This window comes from Thamnophis sirtalis, unplaced genomic scaffold (assembly GCF_051295495.1).
Source record: "Thamnophis sirtalis isolate CommonGarterSnake01/CBP01778 unplaced genomic scaffold, rThaSir2_p1.2 scaffold_8, whole genome shotgun sequence".
NCBI lineage: Eukaryota > Metazoa > Chordata > Lepidosauria > Squamata > Natricidae > Thamnophis > Thamnophis sirtalis.
The window spans coordinates 42,656,622-42,670,943 of NW_028261388.1; the positions used below are offsets into that span (position 1 = coordinate 42,656,622).

General features: G+C 32.5%; 1 protein-coding gene across 1 annotated transcript in view; it reads left to right on the forward strand.

The window, feature by feature from the left end:
* GBE1 (1,4-alpha-glucan branching enzyme 1) overlaps nt 1–13,708 on the forward strand; it is a 119,345-nt gene extending 105,637 nt beyond the window's left edge. Inside the window, exons 15-17 of the mRNA XM_087721512.1 lie at nt 3,019–3,136; nt 6,519–6,584; nt 10,955–13,708. Coding sequence (XP_087577638.1) covers nt 3,019–3,136; nt 6,519–6,584; nt 10,955–11,011 — 241 coding nt within the window. The 3' untranslated portion in view covers nt 11,012–13,708. The remainder of the gene's footprint in view (nt 1–3,018; nt 3,137–6,518; nt 6,585–10,954) is intronic.
* Nucleotides 13,709–14,322: the final 614 nt, after the last annotated feature.

Below are 14,322 nucleotides of genomic sequence, written 5' to 3' on the forward strand. Positions count from 1 at the left end.
AGTGAAGAAACCTTAAAACACAAGAATTATTATGTTAGAAAATGCCACAGGAGTGTCAGGGGAACTATGTATGAAAAAAATATTAGGAGAAATGATAAAATGAAGGAGGCTATGGAGAAAAAAGTCTTCAAATGACAGGAAGAAAAAGTAACATTAAATAAGGCATAAAAAATGCAGAGCAATTTGGCAAAAAAGGCCTTTGGGCCCAACAGATACTTTTTAGCATAACAGCTTTTATATTTTAATATATCCTTTTCCTGAGGCTTTCCAAATTTGAATGTGGAGATACCTGGCAACAAAATAATTGGTTTATAATTGGCTATAATTTTTAATTGCTTTACAGCTTCTATATCACTTGGTTTAATTTAGATGTTTGTATCTAATTTTTGCCTCTGTGCCTTTGACAGACTGGTTTTCTTACAGCTTCACTCAGCCTTCATTGTGTTTTTTCATATCACTAGTGACTTAACAGGTCCAGCTGCCATCAACACTTCAGGTACTTGTTTTACCTCTATAAATACATAATGAATCATTTCAGCAGTATGCTGGCACCTGCTGAAATCATATTTCAATGGAGAAGCAGCAGTAAAATAATCCAAAGTAGTTTGATCTTTTGGTGGTAGGCAAGGGGGAACTAAAAATGATTGCCAATATAAACAATTACTGGAAGAAAGTTTCTGCATGCTGTTTTAGGAGTTTTTCTGGGTCAATCCTCTGTGAAACATGCTGACTTAAGCATCAGCTTTGAACACATTGTAATACGTTCGCAGAGATTTAGGTCAAGCAAAGGCTGCCCTAAGTAATTTTCATCATTTAATTTTTCAGGAACAGTTATTAATGTAAGAGTTTTATTAAATAATTTCTGTAAGCTATAGCTGTTGATCAGAATCTTTCAGCGTTCTTAGAGGAAATTAGTCCCATTAAGGGAAAGTAGTAACACCTTGAGCATAAAAACAGTTACATCTTGTAGCAGAAGTTCAGTTTGCCATTGCTGTGGTGAGAATTTATCAACACATGATATAGATTCAACCTCTATATTGGAATTTATGCATGTGCAGTATTTTCAGATGGTGTTATATCTGTATATCATCACTGTAGTAGGAAATACTGTATATTGTTCTAGGCTAGGGAGAAAAATGTTCTGTGTGAGAGACTGTCAGGCCTTTCATTTAGGCCAAGTCAGGAAATTGCATCTATAAATCTGGTTGGTATTCTGTTGATAGAGGCTTACTAACAGAACCTGACTTTTTGCCTCTCCCTTTGTACATTCAAGTGAATTAGGGAAAAGTCAGTCTAAGCTTGTTCTTCATGTCTTCTGTTTTGTAGGCACATTTTTGTAATCCTTATTTCTCTAAGATCTTTTTCTTTCATCTCATCACATATACACACAGACACACACATCCCTGTCTCTTTACAGGCATGAAGAATTTTGGAACCTGAGGATAATCCAGAAGACAAGAAATTAGAGCTCTCTGCTTTCATCAATTCGAATGACTTGGTCTCAGATTTAGCCAAGGATCTACAGTATTAAGGACATTGCTGGAATAGAAAAGTTATAGTTGCCATATTCAAAAAACCTTTGGGAATGACTTGCTAATGCAACAATGTTACAAATAAGTCTCAAAGAAAATGCTGCCTAATTCTAGTTATGTGGCAGAATAAGAAATCTGAATTAGCATTTAGAAAGTATGATTGAATGATTTCAAAGGTTGTGATATCCTGATAAATTTATAGCAGCCTTTCTTACATTATTAACTGGACCTGTCAGAATTGCCATTTCACTCCTGCGCTTCGCATACGTTAGCTGCCAGTCTACCATGAACTATGGGGGAGCTGGATGGGGGTGGAGGCTAATGACTCATCGTAGCTTCTAAAGACACAACTTCAAGGTCAGACGTCTGGGAAAGGCATTCACCTCCAAACCGTTTACTTTACAGTTGAAAAGATTGTTCCTAAAACATTTTCTTTGAATATGATTGGACAATGAGAGGTCAACAATAGGAAGGGACAAAGGGAGAAAAGTCATCCATGAAAAGTTGGTGTGCAAACCTCAGTTTTTTCTATAAGGTAATATACTTGGCCCTTAATAAAGTAAACCTTTTACACCGAATGGAGTTCAGGGTTGTTCTTGCTTAAGGGACCAAGTTGGGACAGGGCTGTCATCTCCAGACTTTTCTTGAATATATTTATGTGAGTTTATGTGTGAATGCATGAATGGTATTTGACTTTTTTTGCTGTAAATAAATCTCATAGCTTTTCATTTTTAAAAGTTTCCATTGTATTAATAATCCCCTGGCTTTCCACTTGGAACATTTTGGTAATTATGACTTAAGTCACATTGAGTTAATGATGGTAAAGCATGAGTAAATTAAGTGGGACCCAAGTTCATATGTTAAGTAATTTTTCTTTATATTTAATTCCTGATTACTGGCAGTCCTACACATGTTTACGCCAAAGTAATTCAATTTTCCTACAAACGGTTTATTACTAAATAACTGGGTATAGACTAAATTTATTCCTTCAGGTAAAATAGGTAAATATATTTTATACTCAATGCTAAACAGGTACTTAAATGGTAGTATATATAACCCTTGTTCATGTAGATTAGTTTGATTCCTTTTAACAACCTATTTCCCTAAACTGTCTTCAAAATTTGTTCCCTAATTATAATTATATAGAAGAAGAAAATTGCTAAACATACTAAGAGCCATCTGTATTTTGTATATTGAAAGATAACTACATCTAATTATTTTATTTAGATCTAATTACATTTATCTGAAAAAGATTAAGCAAATGAAATTTATTTTTTATGACTGCTTTGATATATTTTTTGGAATGTGACCTCAGCATGCTAATGAAAAGCCATGTGCATTCAGCTCATGACATACAACACATAAAATATCTAAACATTGTTATATAAAGAGCTCACTTCTGCAATTAACTATATTATATTCTATGTATTATCTCTTATTTAAAATTATGTAATTCCGCTATAGAAATCCTTAACTATTGCCATACATATAAAATTGCCTTGGATTCTGATGCTCCGGAGTATGGAGGACATAATAGACTGGATCATACTACAGATTTTTTTTCTCAGCAGTATTCACATAATCATAGATCCAATTCTCTTTTGGTAAGTACATTTTTTCTACTCTAATTTCTCTAAAGCATATCTTCAGAGAGAGAGAGAGTTAATATTTTAAATCCTGTACTAGATGACTGCATGTTGCCTTCATCTTTTAAATATAATTGATCTTGCATGAACAATTATAAAAGTAATTGTCATAAAAGTATATGACATAAGTATAAAAATCCTGACCTTCCAAATATGCATATAATAAATTTAATAAATTATTTCTGTATTTTCTGTGTTTTCCTGAGTTCCTGTTTTTTAATATTCTATATACCAATAATATGCATGTTTAATTCTTTGCATGTAAGCATCCTGTGATTTTCATTGCTAATATTTTAATCAACTGCGATCATCTATTAAACTTCTTTAGTTTATCTCTTGTACCAGTTTTGGCACTAGCCAGAAAGTGTATGCCTGCAGGTGTACCAGAGCACCAGAAACCCAAAGACCAGCTGGTCAGTATGCATGTGTGTGCCACCTGGCCTTTGGGTTTCTGGCCTGCATGCTGGTCTTTGTGCACGCTGGAGTGCCAAAGACAAGCTAGCCGATGCGTAAGTGTGCACCGACCAGCTGGTCTTCGGGTTTCGAGCACTCCAGTGTGCATGAAGACTAGCTGACCCCCACGCAAGCGCACACTGGAAACCACAAGAGCAGCAGGCGACGGCACACATGCCCACACCCCTGGCATGCTTGCTATAAGTTTGCCATCATGGCCTTATACAATATGAGAATTTAAGTATTAGAAGTATTTAATTTAGTAATGCAAGCATAATTTATTTTCTTTTCAAGTTTTAATTGTAAAAACAAAGACAATAAAACAATATGGGGTAAACTCACATTTGATGCACTGTTTAACTTTTTTAAAAATTTTATGTGAAGATTCTTATAAAATTTATTCAGTGCAAAATTTTGATCATATTAAACATAAAATGCAGTCCAAAAAAATGTAACAAGACTATAATAATGTTGGATTCCTTTTCTTTCCTTCCTTTTTCTTTTATTCACTGGGGAAATGTCTTCACAGCTTAGACTATCTTTAAATTCAGGGTAAAAAACATTAAACAAAGCACAAAAAGGAATTAAAATATGCACTTAAAACATGACATAATAAAAGAAAATAATATACAGCTAATTTACTCCAATAGAACTCATAATTCTAGTTTACTTCGTATATTTTAATTCTTGAAAACATTCTTTCTTCTATCGTGTCCATATGCCAATTTATATGTTGCCATTTCTTTTTTAATATTCTCATTTCCCTCTTTCTTCAAGAACTTACCAACTTTGTTCCACCAAAATTTCTTGTTTTTCTTCTCCCTCCTATTCATCTGTTCTCCCTTCATACATTTGTTTTGAAATGTACTTCTTTTGTAGTAGTCACTCTTTTGTATTCAATGAATGTTCATTCAGCACTACTAGAGTACTCTACTGTACAAATGTAAGTGTAACTTACATTTGTTCATTCCAAATTTTCCTATAGCATCAAAAAATCTTGCTTTGTATATATAGATTATCATATCAATTTCCCGCATACACTCTTATCATTCAGTCATACTAACATTCACTACAAATCATTTTGTGCTCTCCTCCAATAATGTGGCTTCAGATGTATTTATACACTTTCCTAAACAACATAGTTCTAATAGTATCACAAGGATGCTCATAAATTTGTCCAACCACACATCATTATTTGTTCCACTCAACCATTTGCTAAGTATTCCATCCATTGTTATGCATGGTTTACTTTCATCATAGACCAACTTGTAATATCTACAACCAAGTCCAGTGCCATGTTTGTGCATAGCATTACATCATTCAATTGCAATTCTTTTATCATGTTCTTTATTTAAATCAACATTTGTTTTGTAAACTTTCTTCTCATTTGAGATTTCTTAGTGACTTAATAAAGAATTAAAAAATCTGATCAACATTTGTCACAAAGCAGCGCTATTTCCCAAATAATACTTCTCCCTTATGTTTTTAATCACAATTCTGAGAAAGAACATCTTAGATAAACTTAACCTTCCTTGTTGTTTTTCATTCTTCCTATTTTATCTCTGGTACAACTGTACAATAGCAGCATTATTTTATCATCATGCACAGATGAAGCATGCCTAAACATATTAAACAAATTATCTAGGAATTGTTGTAAATAAGCCACATCTATATGTTACTATCTATCTTTGCCATCAATATCACCGTGTAATTTATTTTGTCTAGTTTAGGTACTAATGAAAAAGGAACGTAAAGGAATAACTTTGTGGACCAAATCCAAACATAGTGAATTTTTTGTATAACATAAAACAAAACAGTTTATTCATCAGTTAAGGCACTTTCAGATCCAATCATTTATAGGCTACATATTTTTTATTGTACATACTTGAGCCAGTTTTGTCTGGGGATTAAGACATCGTGCTAGAAACTGGAGATCCTTAGCCATGAAAAGTAAGTGGGTGAAACTCACTCTCAGCCCAACTCACCTCACAGGGTTGTTGTGGGGAAAATAAGAAGGAATATTAGATATGTTTACCATTTTGAGTTGCTTGTAAAAAAAATAAGGTGTGATATCAATAAAATGAATAAACAAAATAAATACTATAAAGTGTCAGAAACCAACTATTGTCATAATTGTCCCAAATGTGCTTCTTCCAGAGGCAACTGGACTTTCTTGTTTTTTTCTTTGAAAACATTTCGCTTCTTACCAAGAAGCTGTTCAGTTCAGAAGCTTCTTGGATGAGAAATAAAAACGTCTTCAGAGAAAAACCAAGAAAGTCTAGTTGCCTCTGGAAAAAGCACCTTTGGGGCAACTATGACTTGGATGACTGAGAATCTCCATAGACAACTATGGTCATATTTATATTCATAATCTTCTTGGTGATCCTAGAATATGTATCGGTAAACAAGAATCAGTCACTTTAATATCCTGGATCATTCTGTATATACTGTTCTGCATATATTTTCTCTATATATGTACATTCTTGTTCTGTAGTTTATATATCACAGTGAAATCCTAGTGTGGGAAAGTGATTTCAATGCAGTTCAATGCACAGAAAAAGTGGTTTCCCCCAAATTTTACTATTCTACCAATGTAATGAAAAATTAATATACAGTGGATACCCTCACATAATTGTTATGGTCTTATTAACCATAACATATTATCAACATGACAAGCATAGTGCAGATGCAAAATACAATTAATGTATACAGAGATTGGAATAACTGTAAAAATGAATTTAACATGCATGTGAAAGAAAGCATGATAAAATTTTTAATAACCAAGCATTTAATATAGTTTGAATTTAGCTACCAGCTAATGGCATGATAACCGCACTACAATATGACCCAACTGAGTATGGGTCATCCTTTCCTTTGTGTTCCTTAGCAACTCAATGCATTGAATGAAAGTGATGGCCAAAGCCGAGGACACCAGCATACACACTACTTAAAGGTAAAGTTGGTGTGTAGGCCAAATAGTAGCATGATTTTAAAAAAAAGCAAGATCCTCATCTCCGTGCCTCAACCAATGTGCAAAACAAACCACACTTCACCAAACATTAATGTATGTTACAAATTGGAAGTAGGGTTACTTAAAACATCTTAAGACATCTGTTCAATATTGTATTCCACTTTGTATTTAATTAAAAATATAATATAAAAATAATATAAAAAGAAGACTGTTTAACTTTTATAAGGGAACTCAATGGCTAAGCTTTTTAGACAAAGAGATAAGTGGCATTTCAGAAAGACCATGTGAGTATAGACCTATGAAGTGCTGAATTGAATTGAAGAGTTAAGGACTAAAATATTTTTAAAGGATCTTTTTTGTGATGCTACTTCTACAGGTGAAACTCAAAAAATTAGAATATTGTGCAAAAGTTCATTTATTTCAGTAATGGAACTAATATATGAGATAAACTCATTACATGCAAAGCAAGATAGTTCAAGCCGTGATTTGTCATAATTGGGATGATTATGGCTTACAGCTCATAATTTTTTGAGTTTCATCTGTATATGGATTACCAATTTAAAGACAAAAATGACTACAACCTGGAAAGCAACGAAAATAGGAAAGAGGATATTTTTAACAGAACAGATAGGGATTACAACAGATATATTCCAAAGGATATTTCAACAGCTGATAAAGAATCTTTTAGCTTCAGTGATGGCTTTGTGAATCTGTCAAAGAGACTTGCCTATACCTATTTCCTTTGGCAATTTTGCTTCTTTCTTGACTCATCTCTTTTGAAGTCATTTGTTATTACTTTAGTAATGTTAATACTATACCAAACAATTTCTAATTATTACACTGGATTTTTGGTGTTGTAAATTTGGTTTCTTTTTGCTTGTTGATTTATTTGTTGATTCAATTTGTTTTTGGTATTTCTTAATGTACAATGAATTTCCCTTTAATCTACTCTAACTATAGAAATGGGTAATAGTAGAATGATGGCTTATGCTACACTTTTTACTTTATATTGCTGCATTTTTCGATAAAAGTCCATATACATTGAATCACAAAACAATTGTGCAAATATTTTCCAAAAGAAATTCAACTTTTGCCAATTCAAGTTGAGCACAGGCAGGGGTGAAATTCAGCAGGTTCTGACAGGTTCTGGAACACCGGTAGCAGAAATTTTGAGTAGTTCAGAGAACTGGCAAATACCACTTCTGGTATTTGGGATGGGAATGGAGATTTTGCAGTATCCTTCCCCTGGAGAGAGGTGGGAATGGAGATTTTACAGCATTCCTCCCCTGCCTTGCCCATCAAGCTACACCCATAGAACCACTAGTAAAAAAAATTGAATTTCACCATTGAGTACAGGTATAGTTTGCACTTTTGTATATCTAGTAAAAACCACAAAACGTAGTGTACTGTGCATTCACATCTTATTCTCAGTGGAGTGAAGAAATTCAACTTTATACTCTTACATATTTTCAAGCATGATATATATTTGCTTTTGCTCAATATGATATGACAACTTGACACATTCTCAATTAGCTGTTGTTTTATCAATTATGCAGCAATAATTGACATTTTTCTACAAAATGTATGTTGTAGTTTAAACATCAATTAAAGTAGATATTTAGTCATATTAAAATTCAAATTAAGTATGTTCCAGAATAAATGTTAGCAAATATATTTATGTTGATATTCCATTAATGCTACTTGAATCTGCATTCAATTAAATTGATGTGGCAGGCATATTGGATGTTCTTAAACGGGCATGATGAGGATGGCTGAGTCAGAGTTTCACTGACCTTGCAGTAGCAAATCTGTTTCTTTTAGGATGCAATGGTGCATCTACTAATATTGATGCACTTCTGAATTTAACACCATGTTTACTCTTTCAACAATGTTAAAGAATTTTTTCCCTTTTTTCATGTATTATTTGTAGCTTTCCTTCTTTTTCCATATTATGTGTCTTTCTTTTTTTAAATTTGGTATTTATTCAATTAAACTCATGTGGAATAGAAAAGTAGTCTGCATTTAAATGGAACAAGTTATTGAGAATGGAAGACAATATCCACATAACCATAACACGTGGATTAAAATATTCTAGGAAAAATCCTAATAACAATAAGATGACTGTACTAAAGAAGATTTCAATGATTTTTTTCAAAAATTTGGAGCTTGGAGAAAACTCATATCCTTTCATTATTGCTTAATTATATTAAAAGAAGGAAATGTAGTCACTGAAATCTCATTGCCTATCAAAGACCTATTTGGGGGTTAGCATTTTAGAAGAAAGCAAAGATTAATTCTATAACCCTTTCAAGTTTTTTTATTTTCCCATAACAATTCTTAAGCAAACCATCTTAAAATATTCCTATTTTTAGTGGTAAGGTGAGAAAGAAAGAAATCACTTATGGCTTTTTGGTTAATTATATTTTAGTATAATATAAGGATAATTTCCAGAAACGTAAAAAATAAGTCAAAGATATGAAAAAATTCCATTCCAACCAACTTATATTTTGGTTGGCTCTGCAGCCCTCTAGCAGAATAGAAAAGGAAGGAATTTATATTTAATCCATTCTGGTTAATGGGATGGATAGTCCCCAAATTGGGAGGGGAGCATTTGCAACCCTTTCTGCTGGAAAAAAGGTAAGGATAAAAATCAAGAATTATCTGCAGAAAAACTTTGTAAAATCAAGGCAGGCAAAGAGAAAAGCCTCCTTTTGTTTTCAAAATCTTTGCCCTCGGGCTGCTTTCAGAGTCTTTGGAAAGAAAGAAAAAACCTGCTATGGAAAGTGAAATAGTGTTAGTGGTTAATAATGGCAGGAAAATCCAATCCAATTTGCTCCTTCAAATGCTAACATAATATAATCCAAGTTTCTCTACAAATGGGGAAAAAAGTGGAATTTTTTCAAAAAGTTATTATATACAAGGGATATAAATAAGACATTCAGCTGATGTGAAGAGAAATGAAAATTTATTTTTACTTATGGCTATATTAACATGTTTGTTTTCTTAATATTGTTTTAAGTATTTTTAAAAGTATTATCAAAAAGTACAGTATTTTCTAGTGTATGTGGATTCCATATAGAATAAGAAGGCAGAAAGAATAATAGTTGGGATTACAGAAGGGGTAAAGAACCCGTGTTCATTTAGCTATTGCTAAGGCTTTTTTTTTTAAAGAAAAACCATCAACCTGGACCACATTCTTTGGCAGTGACAATTTTTCATTAACAGGTTGCCTGTCCTTCATTAATAATTGTCTATTACTTATTTCTCATTAATTTTGAACATGAAATTTTCTCCACTGAACTATTTGAAGTATCAGTAAATATATGGTTTTGTTTGCTAAAATATTTGCAAATAAACCCCTTATCACATATTTTGCAATAACCAACTATCATTAACAATTTCCTTTACTTTTTATTTTCTTTTTCTGTAAAGTTCAGAGTACACAATTTTAGGCGTATGTCAAATGTCCTCTCCTGCTGAGCAGATTTGTAGGAGTTATTTATCACAGAAACCTTAGAGAAAAACACTCTGATCACTGACAAATAGCTATGATCCATTGGACATGTTATAGTCCTTATTCAGTGAAAAATTATCTTTGTCCCTCTCCCCCCCTCCTCAGTTGCACTCTGCAGTCTGTAAACATATCAATAGATTTTTTAAAAATAACTCAGAAGATGATCTGTAAAAGGAAAGTTATAAAATCCACTGTTAAAGATTTATTTTTTCCTTACCTAAAAATGATTTCAGATTCAGAGTGTCTCTGTGAAAGAATAAAAGAACATTAATCATAATGTTGAAACAATATTATTACCATTGTTCAACAAATTTGTTGAATATATATGAGTGAGACCCATTTCAGCCTTCTGACTTGCAGGTTACTAAATGCTTTACTATATCTTCTGCTGTATTTATTTCCACCGAATGACATCTCAGGCAGAATACAAATTCAACTCATGATACAATGGTGATCAAATTGAATAGTAAGAATTTGTCATTTACTAATACGCAATATGTTGGCCTGGATGTCTTCACAAACATTCAGACATGGATCAGTTTAAACCATATGTGTCCTCTAGTTCTAATTTCATTTAAATCTATTACCCAATTCATCATTAAGTAATAGGATATGAAGGATGCAAAATTTATTATTCTATTAATTACTTAGCCTTAAGACTAAATACAAATCCAGAATTTCACTCTACATCCATGCCATATTTAATAAGTGTTTGATTCTTCAGTTACATTAAGTAATCTAACATTATAAGTAATTTATTTCATTTAGATTTATGTTTCCCATACCGCAAAGGTTTTTAATGGATCAATAATAAGACATTTTTTAATTCTCCCTTTAGGTATACATTCCAAGCAGAGTGGCAGTAGTGTTTCAAAACATGGATATTCAGATGTAAAAGCTTGCAACTTGGTTCCATTACTTCGAAGGCCAAGTCATATTTGATGATAATGGTATCCAAAATACTGGGGTTTTTTTCTGCATAAAGGTGTGTTCATACTAAGAAATTCAAATGAGTATTTATTCATAATTACAAATATATTATAAAATGTTTATTCAAAGACATAATCATGGAAGAACAAATGCATTATTAACAATTGGTATTATAGAATGGATTTCAATAACAGTTTGTTCTCACATAAAGATTGAAGTAATGTTACAAGACATGTTCAAAAATTGATTGCTGTATTTTCAGATTTTTTCTAACCACATATTTTTCTCATTAGCTCCCATTTTTATTAGAATTAAGTAGCCATGTGATGCACTAACACTGGATTCCAGACTTAGGTTATACTGTTTTTTCATATGATATATTATTACAAGGAAACATAGGGTTGTTTGTTAAAAACTAATAAACCATTTTCATGGAAGGACCCCACAATAAAGGAACATCATTGATAGTATGAGCTCATAGATTTAGGCCTGTCAAAATATAAAATTATGCAGTGTCTTTTAATATGGGCCTATTTTAAAAAATTGTTACAAAATAAAGATATTAATTTATGAATTCTGTGTAGAGTGTTAGCACTCATCCATTCTTTATTTATTGGCCAAGTGTGATTGGACATAAAAGGAATTTGTTTCTGGTGCATAAGTTCTCATTGTACATACAAGCAACAAGTGATAAATCATGATCGTAATAATAAAATACAATCATAAATATAAGATACAAACTCAATGATAGGCAAAGTATACTAAATAAGCAAACAACATAAATCATAATAGGATGCTAAATAAAGGCAATCAACATAAATCATGAGACACAAACAACAAAATTAAAGTCATAAGAAGCTAAGGAAATAGGTAATAGGAAAGATGAAAAGTTTAGAAGGATAATAGGAAATGCAACCCTACTTGGTGGTTTGACATCCTAGGCTAGTGGTGGGTTGCAGGCAGTACGCCCCGGTACGGGCATACCGGAGCCTGCCCGGAGCACCGGGTACCATTCCTGTACGGTGCTCCGGAGGGCCCACCCAGCCGCCCAAGCTCCTTACCTGTCCTTTAAGACTTTGGCACTTCTGCACACACATGTACGGTACCTGTGCAATGCTCTGAGCAGCTGGAGCATCGCAGAGGCATCACAGGCAGGTACGACACATACACCACACACATCCATGTGGGTACTGGTTGGAACGGGATCCGGAACCCACCACTGTCCTAGGCATAAACAGTGTTGTGGGAATTAGTAGATTGATAGCAAGGGGGGGGGGACAATGTTTGTGTCTGGTTGATTTGGCCCTATCGTGTGATCATGAGCGAAGAAGTTGAAACAGTTTATGTCTAGGATGTGAAGGGATCTGTAGATGTTTTCACAGCCCACCTTCTGGCTTATGCAGTATACAAGTCCTCAGTGGAAGGCAGGCTGATTGCAATTATTTTTTCTGCAGTCCTAACTATCTGTTGAAGTCTGTGTCTGTCTAGTTTGGTTGCTGTGCGAAATAGACACTTATACAAAAGTAAACATTTAACTTTTATCTCAGTAAACATTTAAACTTTCCTAAAATTTTTACCACGTAGACATTTTAAAAAGTCCTAGCAGTTTCAAATGTATTTTCAATGAAATTAATTCATGTTAATTTGTGTTAAAGCCTGGCACTGTCATTGAGCTATCTGCATCATCAGTTTCGTTATGTTGCTGACTAGTTATGACTTAACATCTTTTGAAACCAAACAATGTCTGTTATCAGTGAACAATGGTAGATAATTCTTTTTATCAAATTAAAATTCATTTAATGAGTTACTTTTAAAAAAAATAATACCAGTAGCAGGTATAAAGGGATTGAATTCTGAATTTCCAGAAGTGTAAAAATACCTTGTGTTAAAAGTTACATAAGTTTTGTTTTACAGTCAATTTTGATACGTAATTATCAAAAATATTCAAGACAGAATTTGTGAGTTACTATTTTGCTGTTTCTGTCAAGACCAGAACTAACTTTTCCTTATGATAGCTTCTCTAGATCAAGCTTCTTAGTATCATGTCTAGTTGGCATGCTCCACTTCAAAACTATCTGGAAACATTTAAATGCATATCCAAACCATTTGTTTTAGAAAAAATGAACAATAAAAATTGCAGATTGATTCCCACCAACCCTAAAATCTAGGTATTATTCATGTAAAAAGAAACAGTTTCATTATCCTGCCCACATATTTACACAAACACCATCAGACAAGAATATGTGAAAAGTTTGGGATAAACATTTCAAAAGCCTAGTGAATAATATTTCTCCTATTAATAGTGTTACTGGAATACAGAGGTTCAGTATATATAAATGCTATAGCACCTGATGTATTTAATTCTCTGAAAATAATAAATTATAAGGTTTAGGTTAATTACTTCAACAGTTTCTGGAAGGAGATTCAGATAGTTATATAAAAGATATAAAATTCAGATAAATCCTTCAAGTGATAAAATCCTATAAATACAGGTGCACTTTCATTAAATTTACACATTACACATAATATAATAAAAATGTTACTGTTTCTAGATTTGTATATGTGGTGTAAGGATATTGTTCATATCAACTTTTGTGTAAGAAAATAGTATGTGTAATGAAATGTTATAAAATGATGTGCAAATAAAGAAATGTAAAATTGGTGTTTGTGCATTTTGGTATTGTAAAGTAATTTATCTATGCCCATTAGAAGCTTTAATGAAAACTATTGGTTCAAACAGAAGAAATTTGGATTGCAGTTCTGTTAAATATTTTTTCTGCTAAATGCACAGCAATGGAAAAAAGACACAAAATTTCCTTCCAACTAAATACATTATCTTCCCTTACCACCAAAACTTTACTGAAAGCAAAGGTATTTGTGTGGACATGGGCATGTGTATACATATTCCAATAACAATACAGATGCTTGAAAAGCAACAACTGGGAATCCTAAAATAATAAGGAAAGTATTTGCAAGTACAAGTACAGTACATATTATTCTTGATGGCCTGAATACATATTTCATGTTTAAAATGCACTTCAATTTACCTACTATTTATTTAGACTGAACATAAACAAGTTTTGTTAAATATAGAAAAAATAGTTTCTTGCTATATAAATGTGCTAAGCATACTTTTCAAAAAGGGACAAGTATTTGAAAATTCATCAGTGTTGATGATAAAGTTTGTATGAACTTTTATGGCAACAACCCACCCAGAATTACAATATTCAGTTAATACTCTCTATTATGTTTCTGCAAGAGTGGCATAATAGAACA